Source organism: Vigna umbellata, chromosome 5 (assembly GCF_029865625.1).
Source record: "Vigna umbellata cultivar VRB3 chromosome 5, Vumbellata_1.0, whole genome shotgun sequence".
In the NCBI taxonomy this organism is placed as follows: domain Eukaryota; kingdom Viridiplantae; phylum Streptophyta; class Magnoliopsida; order Fabales; family Fabaceae; genus Vigna; species Vigna umbellata.
In genome coordinates, this window is record NC_142169.1 from 35143130 (window position 1) to 35162457 (window position 19328).

At 28.7% G+C, this 19328-nt stretch overlaps 2 protein-coding genes across 2 annotated transcripts; both read right to left on the reverse strand.

Annotated features, from left to right (window-relative positions):
• Positions 1–585: 585 nt before the first annotated feature.
• On the reverse strand, positions 586–5755 carry LOC124847306 (sulfate transporter 2.1-like). The gene is made up of 12 exons (XM_047324763.2): positions 5329–5755; positions 5205–5253; positions 4910–5117; positions 4624–4798; positions 4019–4084; positions 3686–3916; positions 3460–3586; positions 3079–3365; positions 1780–1973; positions 1616–1704; positions 1174–1250; positions 586–1029 (listed from the first exon to the last, which is right to left on the reverse strand). Exons 1-12 carry the CDS (start codon positions 5659–5661, stop codon positions 904–906), a joined length of 1962 nt encoding a protein of 653 aa, XP_047180719.2. The 5' UTR covers positions 5662–5755; the 3' UTR covers positions 586–903.
• Positions 5756–11883: 6128 nt separating this feature from the next.
• LOC124847302 (early nodulin-70-like) lies at positions 11884–18769 on the reverse strand. The gene is made up of 12 exons (XM_047324761.2): positions 18425–18769; positions 18203–18251; positions 17882–18089; positions 16097–16271; positions 15957–16028; positions 15602–15853; positions 15393–15519; positions 15030–15316; positions 12638–12831; positions 12476–12564; positions 12334–12410; positions 11884–12024 (listed from the first exon to the last, which is right to left on the reverse strand). The coding sequence occupies exons 1-12, from the start codon at positions 18767–18769 to the stop codon at positions 11884–11886; spliced, it is 2016 nt and encodes a 671-aa protein (XP_047180717.1).
• Positions 18770–19328: the final 559 nt, after the last annotated feature.

Sequence of the window (19328 nt, forward strand, 5' to 3'; positions counted from 1 at the left end):
ACACCATTCCCATGTAACTCACTAAAGCATGTGTGTATAATTTAATATGAAAACTTTACACCGACACTATTTTTGTAATTAATTGTGGTTAAAAATTTAAAAATAATATGACAGCTTTATTTTATTTAATTATATTTATTTTTGCTCATAAAAAAATAAACCATCATTTTTGTATGCATGAATTAAGACATAATAAACATATTTAACGAAAAACATCGAAGGACCAATACGAAATATATAATGTGGCAGAAAAGTAGCAAGTGCAAAGGAGTTGACTTGCAAAATCTATTGTACTAGTAGTGGACAAATGAAAATGAATTGGAGTAAGTTGGAAACATGTTCAACGTCACATAATAGAAAAATATGCTTTCATACGTATAAATTTTTTATATTTATTTTACACATAATGAATTTTTTTTTAAAAAAAAATTGTTTTTAATTTTTCTTTTTACATATTTTAGATTATTGTATACACTTCAAATATTTCATTCATTTATATAAAATCGATTCTCACTCCTGCTATATATATTTAAATGTGCTAAACTTTTTCACTTTAAAATAAAACGTTACGTAATGAACTTCACATTTAGTAATTTTTGAGCTAAAAAACTTCCACCAACACTGACCAAAAGTATTTGCAACAGTTTTACACACAACTTCAAACAGCAATCTTATTAAGCACACACATTAGCAGAAACTTGCAGCATCTCCAACAAGATATTTCTACAAGATGATTTATTCTAATGTCCCATTTGTACATAGTTGGGACTAGAAATACAAGCAAACTCATAAGCACTGTTGCGATTTTCCAGAGAGAAATGGATATTGGATACTGTTTTGAACTTTTTTATTTTACCACACATCAGACTGAGCAGTTAACAGTTGAAGCTGCGATCGTATATCTTAGCAGCGGCTCTTGCAGCCAACAGCTTCTTCAACAGTGAGAAATACTCTGCCACCGAATTTGGAGACAAAGTTTGAAACCTTTAGCTTGTGTATCACTTGCCACCTAGGGTTCGCAATGGCTAACTGAGAACAACACAAAAACCACTACGTCATCATTCTTATACAACACTTTCATATTGTTTATCATCCATTTGACCAAGCTTGAAAATGGCCGTGAAAATTTTCCCTTGATCATCATCGGTTTTGACTGAAACAAAATGAAGTTACCTGTTTTCCATGTGAAGACAAACTCTTGTGCAGTTCCTCCAGAGAAGCAATTCCAGAGGTGTCAATGTTCACCAAATCTGTAGCAACCAAACATCATGATTCAATCCAAGAAACAACAGCTGAGACAGTAAATGTTTTAATCACAACATGAATATTCCAAGATGCTTGAATCATATTTGAATTTTTAAAGGTTTTTATTTCCATTTAATTAAAAGTCAACGGAGTAGAATTTTCAAAAATATCACTTTAGCACGTCTCTGTCTATTTTCCTTTTTCATCATACTGTATTATTATGTATATGTCTGTACTTGTTTTCTTTTTCCATTTGCTGAGATGTTTACTTTTTCTTTTTTTCATCTGGTAATTGATTTCATTTTCTTTTCCTTTTTTTAAGAAAGATCAATAGCCTATTATAGTAAAAACTAGTGTCAGAAAGGCTTACTGGAGGTGTCAAGAATTACGAGTTGAATGGTGGTTCTTGAATTTCCTTTGTCATCTTCTGATTCTTCCTCAGAGACCCATTTGATGATCCTTGAAACACAGATTGAAGATTAAAATTTTATTCGTGTTTCTGACATTGATTTCCCATTTGTATATGACAAATACCTTTCTCTAACGAAATTGGCATTTGCAAAACAAAGCAACGCAGACTTGACTCGTATTATCATAACCCCTGGAATCTTAACTGCCATCGGATACTGATAGACATCGCAGAAAAAGTTAGTGCCAGGAAGTTTTCCTAGAGTTTCTGTGCCTGGTCGAATTGAGATGAGAATGATCTTTGAAAAAGATATAACCACCTACAGATGAAGAAACAAAGTAATCAGTATACAAGATTATTTACAATTAAAAAGAAACAAAGTAAACTCTTATCCATTTGGCCTTAGCAATATTTTTCCTTTCATTACTTTTCTTTTGAATGTCTTGTCACTTCCAAGAGAAAAGGACTTTTAGACAAAGAAACAATTTGACTTAATAACTTAAGCGTTAGTGATTTGTTGAAAAGAATTTATATGTGAGATCTCAGTCATGTGATTGCAACCCTAGCAAGGAATATCATTCCATATAGAGAATTTTTAAGGTGGCTTTAATTTTCAAGGTATAAATATGTCCCAACCAAAGAGAATATGCAGTTTTCAACGGTGCACATCCATTCTGCATCACTCTTAGTGCCAAATATGTGGGTCCAGTCAAGTGGTGGGGATTGCTTATATAATGTACAAGTCACTCATTTTCATGAATACTAGAATTTCTTTTTTCTGCTGAATATCATACTCTTAAAAAGTACAAATATAGCTTGTAACTTAAAAGCTTTTAGATATCCACTCTAGAGTTGCCTACAGTTGAAATATTATTGCGTTTCATAATGTTCAACAGTAAATCTGAGTTTGTGTGCGCTTTCACACAACTATATATATGAATTTATTCTTATTATTCATACATAGTTTATTATACACAAACAGTTGAAACTTTAAATGCATACATAGTAAGGTGACAAAATGATGCTAATGTTGATTCTTCAAGAATATAGAAGAAATTTAATTGAGAGCTCTCTGAGTGAAAAGACTCCATTAGCATATATGCTGCCTAATGTGATGTTCTTAAAACAGGAACAGTTCGGCATGCTGTAAACTAGTAACCCCACTATAATATAAGATAGCATCAGCAAAAACTGACATATCCATTGTTTTATATATGGATAATTAATTAATCTATGTTAAGACTTGAACTTAATTAATCAATATCTTCATATTATAGTTTCATTTGGACTAATTGTTTGTTAATTATCATGCACATATGTATAAGTATTTACGTAGTTATGTTTACTGTTTTATAGTGATGGTGATAATTGGTTGGGAGTGAAGTGATGATGAGAAGAAAGAAGAGATGAGTGGCAATGATTACCGCCACTAGCAGACCAATCTCCACAGAAGCAAACAGAACTCCGAAGAAGGCACCAGCACAAGCAAGAAAATCTATCTTATCAACCTTCCAGATTTTGTAAGCTTCATTGACGTCAATAAGTCCTGGGAGAGCAGATAGGATCACAGAAGAAAGAATAGCTATAGGAGTGTAATACAAGAGCTTTGTCAAAAACTGCAACGATACCAAGACCGTCATCGCCATCACAATGTTTGACACCAGAGTTTCACACCCAGCTGCATAATTAACAGCAGTGCGGGAGAACGAACCTGCCACAATTAATCTTGCTTAATCAATTAAACAAAACAACTTCATCGTTTTTATTAAAGAACATAACAAGAAAAACTCATTTTCCCTGTGTACCAGTTGCAACGTAGCACGAGGTAAAAGATCCTATGATGTTTGTGAGACCTATTGACATCATCTCCTTGTTTCCATCAAGTTGGTATCCTTTGATGGATGCAAAAGATCGCCCAACAGCAATAGATTCCTATAATGGGTGGTATCGTATCAACACGAAATGGAAAATAAGAAAACAAAAATATAATTAATATGGCAACTTGATATATAATTATAATTTGTTACTCACGGTAAGGGCAACGACAGCAACCACTAGTGCAATTTTTGCGACTTCTCCAATGTGGGGGCTGTTGAAGTCTAACTCATGGATGGAGATTGGGTTTAATCCTCCTTTGACATGTTTCACGATTTTTACTCCATTTTTATCAGCTTTTGTCAAAAACACAAGTAGAGTCGACAAAATAACTGACACCAGAGGAGAAATTGATGCCAACCAGAACAGTTTCTTCTTCTTTTTACTCTGGCAAGAGAATGAATTAATTAGAGTGTTCAAACTAGAATCCCACCAGAATCATGCAAATAAGAGGGAGAGAATTGAAAGCTCATTCCATTTATTGCTCACCAGAAATCTCGTTGTTAGGATGAAGACCAGGAACGAGCATCCAAGGACAAAATTTCGAGGATTCCACTGTAATTCAACATGTACATGCTAGCGTTAATATGCATTAACAAAATTTGTTTAATTAGTTCTCGAATCGAAATTTTCTGCTTTTTAATTTGGAACCTTGGACTGATGAAATTATAATAGGAGCATTATTTATTATTATTACTTTTTTTTAATATTATTAGAAGGAATGGAGAGTGATTTTTAAAAATTTAAAATGAGTCCTAGGCCTGTGTATATAAACAGTTTGTTACATTTTTTTCATAAAAATCAATTTTTTTAAAAAAATTCATGTGTTTATTATACAATTTAAAACAAATCGGTTACTTTAAAAAACTATTGATTGGCTTCCAAAATAATTATTTTCACAAATAAAAATTAAATTAAACACATTCCGAATTCATTATATGTAAATACGAAAAACGAATCATATGCTATATTTTTTAATAATGAAAATTATGTTTTATAATAAGTGCAGTGAATGTTGAATTGGAATGAGGTGTCGCAGCTCCAATTTATAGGGAAAAGAAAGAAAAAGCAAAGGGACAGGGGAAGTAGTTTACAGGATTATGAACTGCTTCCCAGACAGCTTTCATGACAGAGACTATGTCGGTTTTGGTGGTAAAATGGCTGATTCCTAAGAGTCCCTTCAACTGTTGAAGCCCTATAACGATGGCTGCTCCTGCCACAAATCCAACTATTGAAGCATGGGATAGGAAATCCACAAGGAACCCCAGCCTGTGTTAAAAAGTGTTAATAAGTCACCAATCACCCATTTTGTAAATGACTTTTACTATGTATACTGATTATAAGAATTATGAAAGAAACATGTATATGAAACATGTTCACCTCAAGAGGCCGAAGGAAGTCTGAAAGATGCCAGCCAAGAGAGTAGCAAGTAGAATTAGCTTTGTATAACCCACTGGATCAGAAGCAGGGTCTACTAGTTTCTCCATCATTGAGGATAACAGCAATGAAACCACTGCCACAGGACCAATTGCTATCTCTCTAGAAGTTCCCATCACAGCATATACAATTGGTGGTACAACACTTGTATCTAAATGGTTTTATTACACAGATTAGTAAGGACTCCTCAACATGTTAAAAACTTTTAATGATTCGTAGGAAAAAGGAAGTGGCTTACAAAGTCCATATTGAGGATCAAGATGTGCCAAGGTTGCATATCCAATGCTCTATGATGAAAATTGAAAACACCATTCAACAAGCTTAGATTATAAATTAATTAGAATAAGATTAGATTTGTATACCTGGGGAATACAGAGACTGGCAATAGTGAGGCCTGCAAGAAGATCTTTCCTGAACTTGGTGGCAGTGTAGTTTCTGCCCCAAGCAAGAATAGGAAAAACGGCCTGCAGAAGTGACACGAGGAGTGTGGTGCAGGGTTGATCTGAGAGAGAGGAAAACTTTTGTTTATAGTGAGAGATGGTTTTCCTCACACAATCTGCAACCACACGCCACGGACTTGGGGGCTCAGGAGCGTTAAGAACCCACTGAGACCTTACATCCTCTGCGTTCTTCTCAACGTCCACCTGCATGTGCAAATCCTCTGATTTGCAGGTTTCCATCGCTGAAGAAGCCATGTTGAAGTGTTTGGGAGAACTTTGTCTCGTCAAAAACGATTGATTACACTCTCATCAGACTTACCTGTGAACTGAAGAGCTGTCAAGTTGAAGAACTTGGTGCTACAAAGAAACTTATATAGACCAACAAAAAGCCTTGCTTCGGTTTCATACCAAATAAAATATGTAATAAGAGATGAACAGAGGGATTTTACATTTTACTGAGTGACATCAGAGAATAATACTTTCTTACTTTAACGTGTGGAATAAAAATTTCACGTTTCTAACATGAAACTGATTTATTTGAATCCGAGTTTAAATAATTATAATAAATATTTTTAAAAATATCTAACTATTTTCTTTTTAGTTAATTCAAATAGATTGACTATTTGTTTGAAAGAATTATATGGAAATTAATGTACGAAAGAGAAAAAAAGTTCTGACTAGTTAAGGTGTAACCGTAACCTAAATCCAATGGGAGAGCATAGAAGACAAGAAAAGAGATAAAGCAAAGTTAGTTCGTTTCTAGTTGGTCTCCAATCGTATAAACAGTTTTTCCGGAACATGGAGGATGTACTTGTACTTGGTGTGTTGGTTGCTTTACCAATACATTTTGGTGCGTATGTGTTTTTGTCTTGTCGTTGTCATGGAGTTAGGTTAAAAAGTATTGGAGCATTATACATACTATATATGGATGTGAGTTTTTTTTTTTTTATGATTTGTATATCAATATAGATACAAATATCTTTTAAATAATAATACGAATATACAATTCTTACAATAGACAAATATTTTCATAAAGCGAATTTAATAATATATATTAGACAAATTTATTAATATATTAATTAAATAAGTCTAGTTATATATATTTGATGAGTATGTTCGTATATATTGATTAGAAAAATTTGTATATATTTGACAATTTTTAAGTTATGTAAGTTACTTACATGTGCATTATACTTATAATGTTTTTAAATAAGTTTTTTTTTTTATGTGTTTTGATATGATTATAAGTTTTAGAAATAATGTAAATTTCATTCTAATTATGTATGTGTGGTTATCCTTACAACATTTTAAGTTCAAAATTATGTCAATGTAACATCAATTTTAGCAGCATAATTACTTATAATAATATAAAATATGTGCATTACAATCTTTAAATTATTATTTTATTCCAAAAGATATACTTAATAAGATTTTTGTCGTCTCATGACTCAAAAAACTAATTTAACATCTTTTATAGGAAAATCTTAAACTTATAACTTTATCTGTCTTCACTAATGTTAAAAAATGAGTGAAAAACCTTCTAATGTCAAAGAGAGCTATTTGAATTAAGAAGAGATTGATAGAAATTAAAAATAAATTGAAAGTCTTACATTAAATAAAAAATTATCCATGAAAAAACTTAGTATTAAATGAGAGGGAGATCTTAACCCTCCATTTTTTGCATATATAAAAAATAATGTATAAATAAAAATATTTTTTTCTCTTAATTTTAGTATATTTTATATATTTAATATTCCAAAATTTTGTATATATACAAAAATACTTATTTTGATACTTAACTTTTTCTTAATTTGTGTTGAAAGTCTCAATTAATTAAGAATAAAATCAATTTACAATATTGATGAATATAAATATAATGTAAGTTTGTGAAATTAACTTAGATTTAAAATCTTATATAGATTTATAAAACTGACTTAGATTTAAAATTTATTTTTTTATCATATGTAAGAGAAAATAATAAACAACACAAATAAAAGTAACTGATAAATTTATTATTTAAATATTTTAGATTAAAAATGATATTTAACTCTTAAAGAGGCCTGATAATTTCTTGCCTTGTGATTCAATGCTTAAGAAGAAAACATTAGTTAAAACCGTAAAAAACCTATTATGACCTAAATTAAAACGAAAATATAACAAGTGACACTTAAATGTAGTGGATTGAACACTAGAAGAGATATCGAGAAATAAATTCAACTCTAGCTTAATTAAACAATAATAATAAAAGTGAAAGAGTACAGAAGCAACATGATTACAATTGTAAAGTAGACATTTTTCAAATAAAGAGTCGGCCAACGCACCTACGACCGCTAAGAAATTGTTAACACGTTATTTTTTCCAGAAAATATATATGTTTCATTTAAAGTTATAGAGGTCTTTTTATGAATTTTTATAATAAATCATATGCTTCGATGCATAATTAAGAAAAAAATTTAAAATAAAAATATTTTAAAATTATATAACTTTAATTCAAACGTACACATCTAAAGACAACAATACAACATTTATTTATTTTGATATAGAATGTTTTTTCAAAGTCAGACGATCTCTTCAAAGACTCATTGAACGTAGCTGGTTCTAACTGGTTTTCAAACTTTGTCTTGTTAATAGTTTATATCATTAGAAAAATACATGTACAAGATATTTTGACACTAAAATTAGATAGAATTTAAGTTAATAAGCTAGTTATTTTTCTTCTTGATATTATGAGGGTTTATAAGCTCTAAAATTACGTGAACTTCATCCAAAAAAGTGTAACATTCTGATTAGAAAATCACATAACAACATAGCAAATCTTTCAACAAGCACGGTTCCTTTAAGGATGATTTAAGTACACATGAATGTTCTGAGAGCAAAAACAATCAACAGTAGCTAGTGAAGCTTAATGACATAGGAGAGTGGGAGAGATAAGAGGAAAAGTGGAAAACTGTGCCTGGGTCAACTATTGCCATTTTAAATTTAAATTATTATAATAATAAAATTAATAAAAAAGAATTTTGGTGAAATTGTTTAAATTTAATTTTTTTTATCTTAATAATTAAATTTAGTATAAAATTCTTAACCCACAAAACTTTTTCTTATAAATTAAATAAATTAAATTAGAGAAACCGATGAAAGCAATAATACTTCGACACAAGAAAAAGACAAAACACACTCACGCTCAAATAATAATATTTTAATTATAATTATATTACTTTTTTAATTTAAAATCATAATTATATTATTATATTATTAAAAGTTTTTTTTCCTGTGAAACTAATTTTTTTTCAACCGATGAAATATATTCTTATATTACATGCATTCGCTAAGGTGGTTGTCAAGAAAATCAATTTCACTTTAGAGACTAGTCATTATTTTTAACAAAAAGATCTACGTAAAGATTTCTCATTTAATCGTAGATTAATCAGTCAAGACATAATCGATCGGTTTACAATTTATATAAATAAAAAATTCAAGTAAGATATTGTCGAGAAAAGAAATATGTATTTTAGCCAAACTAATTTGTATTTAAGAGGATTATTTTAAAAATTGTTTTTCTATTTATTTTTTTCATTTCATTTCTCTTAAATCAATTTCATAAAAAATATTAATCCAATTTATCCCTTTTATAATTTTATAATTTTAACAATCGATCTTGTACACTCAGTAATCTCACGTTAAAATCAATACCAGAAATTTAAATATTTTTTCCTTCTTTAACTTTCCAAAATATATTTTAAAGATAAAATCGAGATAAAGTTCTAAATTCCAAATGATCAATACTATTTGGAATATTGGTATAGGCTATAAAAAATGAAAACGATTTCTCTTAATCCTTTATGATGAACCCCTGTTTGAAGAAGATATTTACTAGGATCATTACTGCTAATTAAGGTATCTTTCCTTAAAAAAAATTTGTCTCCTTATTATTATTATACATAATTTAACCAAAAATCTAATTTATTTCACTGTACATTATGATATATGAATAAGTTTAGAACCTTCAATAATTTTAGGAGTTTTTCACTTTACAAACGTTTGCTGCTCTAAGTTTTGTGTATATTATTCTTATAAACGGGAGGAACTTTATTTTAGTGCTTATTATGTACTGGGTCTTACATATTACATTATTAATTTGATTCCTATATCAGTTATGAGTGAAATATAAATATGCTTACTCTTCTGTAAAAAAGAATCTGATCTAACTAAACGTCACTACTTTCAGTGCTAATCCAAACGATATCAGAGTTTTTATTATTGTTAAAGAAGCAGAAAGTTTTTGAAACGTGTCGAATGATATTATATCAGCATAGGTAGTACCTATAATTAACAAAAGAAAGCATGATGAAGGATCAGAAAAGGGTAAAATAAAACATATATTCTCCGTAGAGCTTTATTCTGTCAACGCCACTGATTTGAATATAAACTAAGTAGAAGTGATGATTAATAATGAATGAGCTAAAAGCATCTGAGCAAGCAGCACTTTGTCTTTTGGTTTTTCTCCACTAATATAGCTTCTTCTGATACATTGAATGCAGACATGTTTTCAAGACAACTCTAAATTTGAACGAGAGACAACTCAATGACATCCAACCACATATACTTTTGTTGCTTAAAGATTACACACTCATTCGTGAGTTTTCTTAGGATACTGTCTCCATAATCATCTATAATCACTTTTATTAACTCTTTTCAGAAGTTTTCCAAAAAAATATAGTATTTTTATTTGTTTTTTAAGCTAGAAGAAATTTAAAATCATAAGGTAATGTGTGGATTAAATTTAGAACCCCGCACCTAACCCCATTTCTCTTTATTCTTTCTTTCTTCTTCTTTTTTCATACAAGTTTTTTTTTCATTTTCTATAGATATTCTCTTCTATCTCTCTTAAAATTTTACTTCGATTTTACTTTTTTTTACAACATCAAACATATTTCAATTAATAGTAAATGTCTTTTTATTCTGAGAAATTTTCAATTCCTTTTTCTACTTACAATTAAACTTGATTTTGGTTTTGTTAAGTGTGGAAAGCATTGAATATCAAATGTGTAAATTTATTTTCACATGGGTTGAAAATTTTCAAATGGTTCTTCTTAGGTGAAAAAATGTGATATTTTTAGGAAGCTAAATTTTATAACTTTGAGAATTGATTGTCAGTGAAAGTCAATAAGAAATCTATTTATGGAAGATTTTCTAACTCTTAAATAAATAAGAACCGGAAAAAAAAAAGCTATAGAATATAAATATTGATAAATAAGAGAATTGAGAAAATACTTTATGATGAATTAGTTTGTATTTAAAAGTCTTTTCAAGTTTAAGCCGAAGTTTTTAAAAGATATCCAAATAAATAAGAGATATGTAACGATATAGCTTAATCTTTTTTTTTATGTATGGATGAGTTGTGAGACATATTAGTGGGATAAATCAATTTTTTAGTTTAAGTGTGTAAGGATATATTTTATTTACAAATAAAAGTTGTGTCATTGAAATAATCAAGGTATAATTGATGTCACCTTATTTCGATATCAGTTATCATTAGATAAAAAATAAAAAATTGATAATTAAGATATAACTTTTTTAACTTAACTTAAAATATCACAAATCAAGTTGTCATTATTCAATTTTGATTTAGCTCAATTGATATATGACAATTGATGTTACCTAAAGAGGTAAATTTATAGAATTTCATCATTAATTATCAGGGGTAAAGCTATATTTTGTAATAATGTACAAAGTTAGATAACTTTGAGCATAGTGAGATTCCAAGTTCAAATTGATAATCTTAAAATCACCTAGATGATGAATATATTAGGTGATGGGAACAATTAAAGTTTCTACTAGATTAAAATAAGTCTCGATTTTCATAAACTACCTCGTTAGTAATCTAAATTGAAGCGAGAAGTCACATGATAGCCAAATACATTAATAGATTACTAGATAAGTATTAGTATAAGATGTTAATACTCAATGCAATCTTTTGAAAGTTAACATATTTATATGATTTGTGTTGAATTAATGAAATGAGTTAGATGAGTGCTGGTGAAGTAATTTCGAATGATTATTTATTTTTGTGCACCGATTAATTTTAGTTATATTACTATGCATTATTTTCTTGATCTATTAAAATTCTGACGAGTATATGAAGCTGTGGGATTTAGAACATCAATAAATAGGTAAAAAGTTGTTTAATTATTTTTTGTCTTTAGATTTTTCTTTTAATTTTAAATATAATGTCTTTGAAGGATTAATTGAGTTAAAACAAAAACTTTCCAAATACATTATGGTTTTAAAAAATAGTTATAAATATAGTATCTTTTACGTATATGAAAGATGAATGAATATTAAATATGAACGGTAAAGATTTGTTAGCTAACATTATTAAAATTTTGAAATATTTGTGATGAAATTAATAATAACTAACAAACGTTTGACCATTTGCTGGAGATAAAAAGAAAACAAAAGAAAACCAATTGTTGTTGGTCATACAGCAACCATTTTAGTCGCAACACAAGCATCCACTGCTTCCACCACAGAAAGGAAAACCCTTCCTCCAATTTTGCTGACGAAATTAGCTAATCTTAGCTTGTGAATTACATGCCACCTAGGGTTAGCGATAGCTAACTGAAATAAAAGTGACACAAGGAGTTAATCATACTTTAACAACATTTTTTTGACAACATTTTAACATTATCTACATGTTATTCTGTGATTGATTCATGTTGGTGTTTATGATTATTATTATTGATTGTAGAGTAATTTTAGACCAATCATAGAATGACACGTAGATGATGTTAAAATGTTGTCAAAAAAATGTTCTTAAAGTATATTATCCTAATACATAAGGTAGAAAATAGATATTTTTATATTACAATACTGTATGAAAATGTAAAAAAATCTGTTATTGCAAGGTGCATGAATTAAAAAACCAACCTTTATTCCGCGTGAAGCCATATTCTTATTGAGCTCTACCAGACAAGCAATTCCAGTGGTGTCAATGTTGGTAAGACCTATTGATGATTACGTTAGAGCAACCTTAAATTTCGTGGAAGATGATATGTTAGATAGTACTCACTTGAGGCATCTATGATGAGGTGATGGAATGTGTTTTGTCCTGGTCTGCCATGCTTATAAGCTTTTTCATCGGTCATCCATCTCTCAATCCTTTGAATATATAATGTGAAGTGAGATTTTGAGTAATGTATGAAAGAAGGAAAGTGAAAAGCAGATTTTGTACATTTCTTCCACAAGATTTGCATTTGCAAAACAAAGCCATGCAGATTTTAGAGAGACGATGAAAACTCCGGGAGTGTTGAGTGCCATTGGATACTGTTGAACATCGCCGAATGAATCGGTTCCTGGAAGCCTTCCAATAACCGCTATAGCAGGTTGAATTGAGGTTACAATTATCTTCGCGAATGAAACCGTTATCTGCACTACAATTTATGTACTCACATCAACCAATATATAATACTGCATGTAATTAGTCCTATTAGGGCAATATATCATTTAAAAATTACCATTTTAGTTTCTCTATTGTATATGATAAATGCTTATTTCATATAATTAAAACTAATTACCAGTAATTATAAAAAAAATCTTTTTAAACTTACTAGTTGTTTAAAAAAACTATGACTTCAATTTACTTGACATGCACAGTTCCTATACAAAGTGTGTACGCATCTAGTTCTAAGAAAGAAAATGAAAAAAAAAAATGAATTCATGTTATTGTTAATTAAAATAACGAATTTAACAATTTCATTTGTCTTATGAATTAGTCATTTGTTTCTTATGTGTGTGGGAGAATGAGACAGGGAGGTAGTATTTTATATTTATAATGAAACTGTATTAAATTATTGACAAAAAAATGTTAAAAAAATAATGAAAATTCAATTTTGAAGTATAGAGATAAGATTAGGCAAATTAAAAGAGAGAAACAACACTATAAAGATCGTGAATTCAAATAAAGATAATAAAACAAGTAGTTTGATATCATTAGGAGAAAAATAAATTTTTGCTAGCTCCAGGACAATGTGTAAAACACACATTTTGAAAATATATTAAGAATTTCTAATTAAAACAGTAGAGAGAATACAAAATTTATTTTCTAAATTATGTATTCAATTTATGATATATAGTATATAATAAATGTCATCGTGTAAATGTAATAGTTTTCATTCAAGGTAGATGTGAATTAGTTTAGGTTTAGACTTCAAATTTTCAAATCTAAAACTTGACTAATTTACCGAGTATTAGAATGAAAAATTGGATGAATACAAAACTTTCATATATATTTGTACAATGGATTGAAAAATTCATTTTTATCTATTAAACATTTGATTTATTTATTAAAAGCCTAATCAATCCATTAACTGTTTTATGGATTTTAATCCAATCATACGAATAATATAATGAAAAAATTAAAATATATTTTTAAAACAATAAGTTAAAAAATTGCAAAAAATATATTTTTTTTAATTTTTAAAAAATGTAAATTTAAGAAAAACAATTATGAAAAGAAAAAAAACTTGTTAACTTAAGTAACCTCTTAAAGATACCAAAATTTAGTTGACAAAAATACCCTCATATAACACATGGATATTATAATAATTTTAATTTTTAATTTAAAATAAAAAATAAATGAAAATAAAAAAGTATTCAAATACTCTTAATCTTAAAACTTAGAATATTACAATGAGAGTATTTTTGTCAACTAAATTTTAGTATACTTTAAGAGATTATACAAGTTAGCAAACCCTTTGTTATGAAAATAATTTTTGTTCATAAAGTATTGGTTAAAATATTCACTATATTTTTGTATTGATAATGGATATATTTTATTTAACCATTTTTTAAATATTTTTGTGATATCAGGTGAGTGATGGATAAATAGATTTCTCTCACCTTCAAGTCTCAACCTTTTTAAAAGAAAAGATTATATAGTTTTGAAAGCTTTAAATAGGCCAAGTTTATATAATAACAATAATTACATTGTTATTATTATTTAAACGAAGCTTTTTCAGCTAAATATATTTTTTTCAAATATGCTCTTAAATTAAGACACACATCATCACCATGGGCTAGATTTATATTTTAAAGGCTAAAATACTCTAGGCACTGAAACATTAATCTCTACTGTTAAAGAGGAAGATGAACTACCTTTTTGGGTCAACTTTCTTTTATGGTTAATTTAAAAAAGATATTCAATAATAAATTAGCATTTTAATTTTTTATTTCAAAATAGTCAAAAGACAACAAGAGACCCTCTTCGTTAACTTTAAGCTACTTTTTAAATAAAGTATCTATTCTATGTAAAAGTAACGAGTTTTGACTTTTATTTTTTATAAAAAGTGTTTTGTTAAAAAACCTTGGAAATTTTATTTTTTATCTTTACTTTTAAATGACACTTTTTATGTTAACAAAAGGGTTAAAACCTAAGGTATAATATTAATGTATTTTTAAAAGAAAAAATCGAATCCCTAAAATGAATATTATTTATTTTAATAACATTAAACATTTGGTAATGAGGAGAGATATATTCGTGTATAATTTAATATTGTTGTATTGATGGTATGTATATGAATTATATATATTTGAAGATTTAATATATAAGTTAAAGAAAAATATACCCCAACTGCAAGGCCTATTTCTGCAGATGCAAACAAGACGCCGAAGAAGGCTCCAGCACAAGCAAGGAAATCCATTTTATCAACCTTCCAAATTTCAGACGCTTTGTTTAGGTCAATCAGTCCTGGTACAGCCGACAGAATTATTGCTGCTAAGATTGCTTTCGGAGTGAAATACAAAAGTCCTGTCAAAAATTTAAGCGACAACAGCACCGTCAGTGCCATCACTATGTTCGACACCATTGTTTCTGATCCAGCATTGTAGTTTACAGCAGTACGTGACAAAGACCCTGCATCGTTAATTTAAACTTCGTCATCACCAAACACTATTCTACATTCCTTTCTCTCAATACCAAAACACTCTACCTGATGCAATATAGCAAGAAGTTAAGGATCCAACAATGTTCATTATGCCCAATGATACCACTTCTCTGTTCGGATCAATGCTGTGTCCTTTTAGAGATGCAAATGATCGTCCAACAGCAATCGATCCCTATGGTTGCACAAAACAAAAGGGTATATTTATACCATATTTAATCTTAATAATAATACAAATATGAATATGGGATACCTACCGTGATTGAAATAATAGCAATGGTCAAGCCTATTCTGATCAAATGACCGACAACTTTGGTATCAAATGTTAACTGATTGAATGAGCTTGGATTCAAGCTACCCCCTCCTTTAATTGGTCCCAACACTTCAACTCTGTAGTCCTTCACATGAGCCTCGTCGACATTTATTTTGTACGCAATGATAGAGGATACGATAATTGAAAGAAGAGGAGCAACGTGTGACAACCAGATCAGTTTCTTGTTCCTTTTACCCTATGTTTGGATATGCAACAGTATAGTTTAGTGTAGTTTTCAACTTCTAGTGACATTCTTGTCCAAACGAGAAAAATAAGATAAAAGTAGCAGCAGTGCTTACCAGGAATCTGGCTAATAGGATGAAGCACAGAAATGAGAATCCAATGACGAAGTTGTAGGGATGCCACGCTGACTGCAAAAGAAAGAAATTAATAATGAACTTTGAGTTGTTATTAATTGAATGGAAGTGTATGATCTTACTTGGTTTCTGAAGGATGTCCAAAGAGATTTGAGCACGGAAAATAAAGCAGTTTTGTTGGTAAAGTTAACGATCCCAAATAATCCTTTCAATTGTTGTAGTCCAATGCCCACAGCAGCTGCTGCTAAGAACCCTAAGATCGTCGATTGGGAAATATATTCCACCAGGAAACCAAACCTGTAATAAGATGTCATACAGGTTCACCATAGCATAATGTTAAAGATATTTCATATCAATTAAAAATAGAATAAAATTATAAATAAATGTAAATTCAAATTTTTTTTATTAAATAAATACATCTAAATTTTACTCTACAAATCATTTCTTAATATATAATAATTTAATATCATCATTTAGTTTTATAGGCTAATTTCTCACACTTATAATTAATTATTGCCATGAAATTTCTAATATTTTAACATTAAATTTAAATATATGTCAAATAAATTTAAATATATGTCATCCTTCTATTGCTTTTTAATTTACAACTTATTAAAAAAATTAATAAAAACCTTACAGCTTGTTCGTCAGAATTTAGTTTTACGTGCGAAAAATCATATACATGACATAGTAGAAAATAACTCATGGATTTTTATTAATTTTTATTTAGAATCTACATACTGGCACCCTTAGAAGAATATACGGAATCCAGTCTTCTGATTGATACATGTAGTAGTTATCAGAATAAATTTGGTTTACACTTAGCAAGTTCTTTATTATTATATATTGTAAAAATATTAAAAAATGAATAGTGTTACAATATAATAATCCATGTTGAGGAACATAATAAAACGTTAGTAGAAAATATTGACCTTAGGTGCACTTGAATAGTTTCGAAATATATATTTTTATCATACTTTCTAGACTCTCTTTTTTTTTATGTATGCATTTTATAACTTCAGTAAAGTTTGTGAATAAGGTGACAACAGGTTGGACCTTCTCCTACATGTTCCTTCTATAGAGTTTATCTTAGTATCTACCTCGTTACCTGTTTTGCCATCTGCATAAAAATATTTCCGAGATTTTATAACTACCAATGGACATCTACAATTTTTTTTTAAGTTTTATTTGAAATTATTTAACAACAATTTTTTAAATATAAACCCAAATAAAAATTTAATCTTAAAATATTATTATCAAAATAAAATTATTTAGAGAAATATTAATATAAATAAATTTATTCTTTTAAAAAATAAGTTCAAATAAATTGATCAAAGTATAATTTCGAAAAATTAATATATTTTAGAACAAATTTAATTTTCTAAGTATAGAAAGAAAAATATAAAATTAACTATGTTAATATTACTCATAACTTTATTATGATTTTATTAAAATATATAAACACAAATTAATAACAATAAATAGAAAATTTGAAAACATAATATTCATGCTCATCCACAACCAAATAAATAATTAAAATACATATATCTATTATTTACTAATAACCACTAAAAAACCTATTTTATATAAAAATATCTTTCAGCAAACTTTTTATTCACACATAATTTATATATATATATATATATATATATATATATATATATATATATATATCACTTTGTAATTAACAATGCAATGAAAAATAATTATGAAAAAATATACTTTGACATTTATATTCATTTAAAATTATTTGTATTTACTTTCTTTTTAAAATAAATAAAATTTATTTTTTTATGAATATTTTATGTTTATAATATGTCAAATTAATATAATTGTCAAATAAATATAATGATGTCTCACTAAATTCTTCATAATAATTATGAGGATATATAAGATAAGACACTTACCTAAAGAGGCCGAATGCAACTTGAAAGATGCCAGCAAAAAATGTCACAGTGAAAACAAGTTGAGTGTATCCATTAGAACCATCAATTGGAACTTTCAATGTCTGAATCATTGAAGAAAGTAGCAGTGAATCTACAGATCCAGGTCCAATCACTATTTCCCTTGAACTCGCTAGCAAAGCATAAATAAGAGGTGGTACAATTCCTGTATCTGTGAAAATCCATCGTCATCATCCACTCTTAGTATAATATATAATACTAAAACAACATTAATTTTACGACTCGTGTCTCAAACGTTTTAATGAAATCAATTATGCAACTTACAGAGGCCATATTCTGGACTTAGCTGCGCCAATGTTGCATTTCCCATACACTGCAACACCGACAAAGCCATCAATTTTAGTGGACTCAATGTATATATATATATATATATCTTGATATTATGAGAAATCACATTCAAATAACAGTGATATAGTTATAATCATAGTTAAGAAGACATTGTTTGAGATGAGCATTTATAGTATGGTGTCTGCATGTGTTGTGAACCTGAGGAATGGCGAAGATTGCAAGGGTTAGGCCGGCCATGAAATCGCACTTTAACTTTTGAGCATTGTAGTTTTGGAATGAAGCAAGAATGGGAAACAAGTTTTGGAAGAAAGCAAAAGCGCGTTTGGAAAAGGGCTGGTTCCTGAGAGAAGAGAATGTGTTTGGTTGAGGATGCGGTAAGAGGATGTCCTTGACGTTGTCGAGGACCTGACGCGGCATGGAGGGTGGATCTGGAGGATTTAACACCCACTGAGACCGACACATGCTGGTCTCAATGTCCAAAACCTCTTCTAACGTGGTTTTCTTCGAAGCTACCATCTCTGAGTTACTAGAGCTCCTGCACATTTCAGGAACCCAGTACTGTCAGAGAAGGTTCTTCAATTCTTCACTCTTTCTAACTTCTTTAAGGCGTATATTCTGCTTATTATATTCACAATCAAAGGCAAAAATGTTTGGACAAGGGAGTTCAATTGTTTCTTATTGTTTACTTAAATTTAGAATATGATTTATTTTGAAAGAAAATTAAACGAATATATCTATAAAAAAATCGTTTATTGTTAAATAAACTTTATAATATTATTATAGTAAATTATAAAAATGTCAAAATGAGTTTGCCATGGTTTTCCTTTTTATATATTATATATATGCATGCTAGCTGTGATAATGAGGCAGTAAAAAAAAGAAGTGAAAAGAATATACAGAAGCGGCGCAAATGAATCTAGTTAATTAATAGATTCTGTTGGAGCCATTATTTTAACAGTTTCGTGAATTGATATTTGTCTCCCAATTTAATGTTGAGGGCGATTACACATTAAATATATATATTTGTTTATTTATATTATCCCGTACTCGTGCTTAACGCGTTCTAATTAAAATAATAATTTTTAACGGTTTCGATAAAAAA

Bases quoted from the DNA above. Each gene is read 5' to 3' on its own strand.
- LOC124847306 (XM_047324763.2), bottom strand. From the start codon at position 5,661: ATGGCTTCTTCAGCGATGGAAACCTGCAAATCAGAGGATTTGCACATG. The intron at 3,366-3,459 runs GTACACAGGGAA...TAATTGTGGCAG, and splicing joins CTCGTGCTACGTTGCAACTG to GTTCGTTCTCCCGCACTGCT. The intron at 1,251-1,615 runs GTAAGCCTTTCT...TGGTTGCTACAG, and splicing joins CGTAATTCTTGACACCTCCA to ATTTGGTGAACATTGACACC.
- LOC124847302 (XM_047324761.2), bottom strand. From the start codon at position 18,769: ATGTGCAGGAGCTCTAGTAACTCAGAGATGGTAGCTTCGAAGAAAACC. The intron at 18,090-18,202 runs GTAAGTTGCATA...GGATTTTCACAG, and splicing joins AAGTCCAGAATATGGCCTCT to ATACAGGAATTGTACCACCT. The intron at 12,832-15,029 runs GTATATTTTTCT...ATTGTAGTGCAG, and splicing joins AAATAGGCCTTGCAGTTGGG to ATAACGGTTTCATTCGCGAA.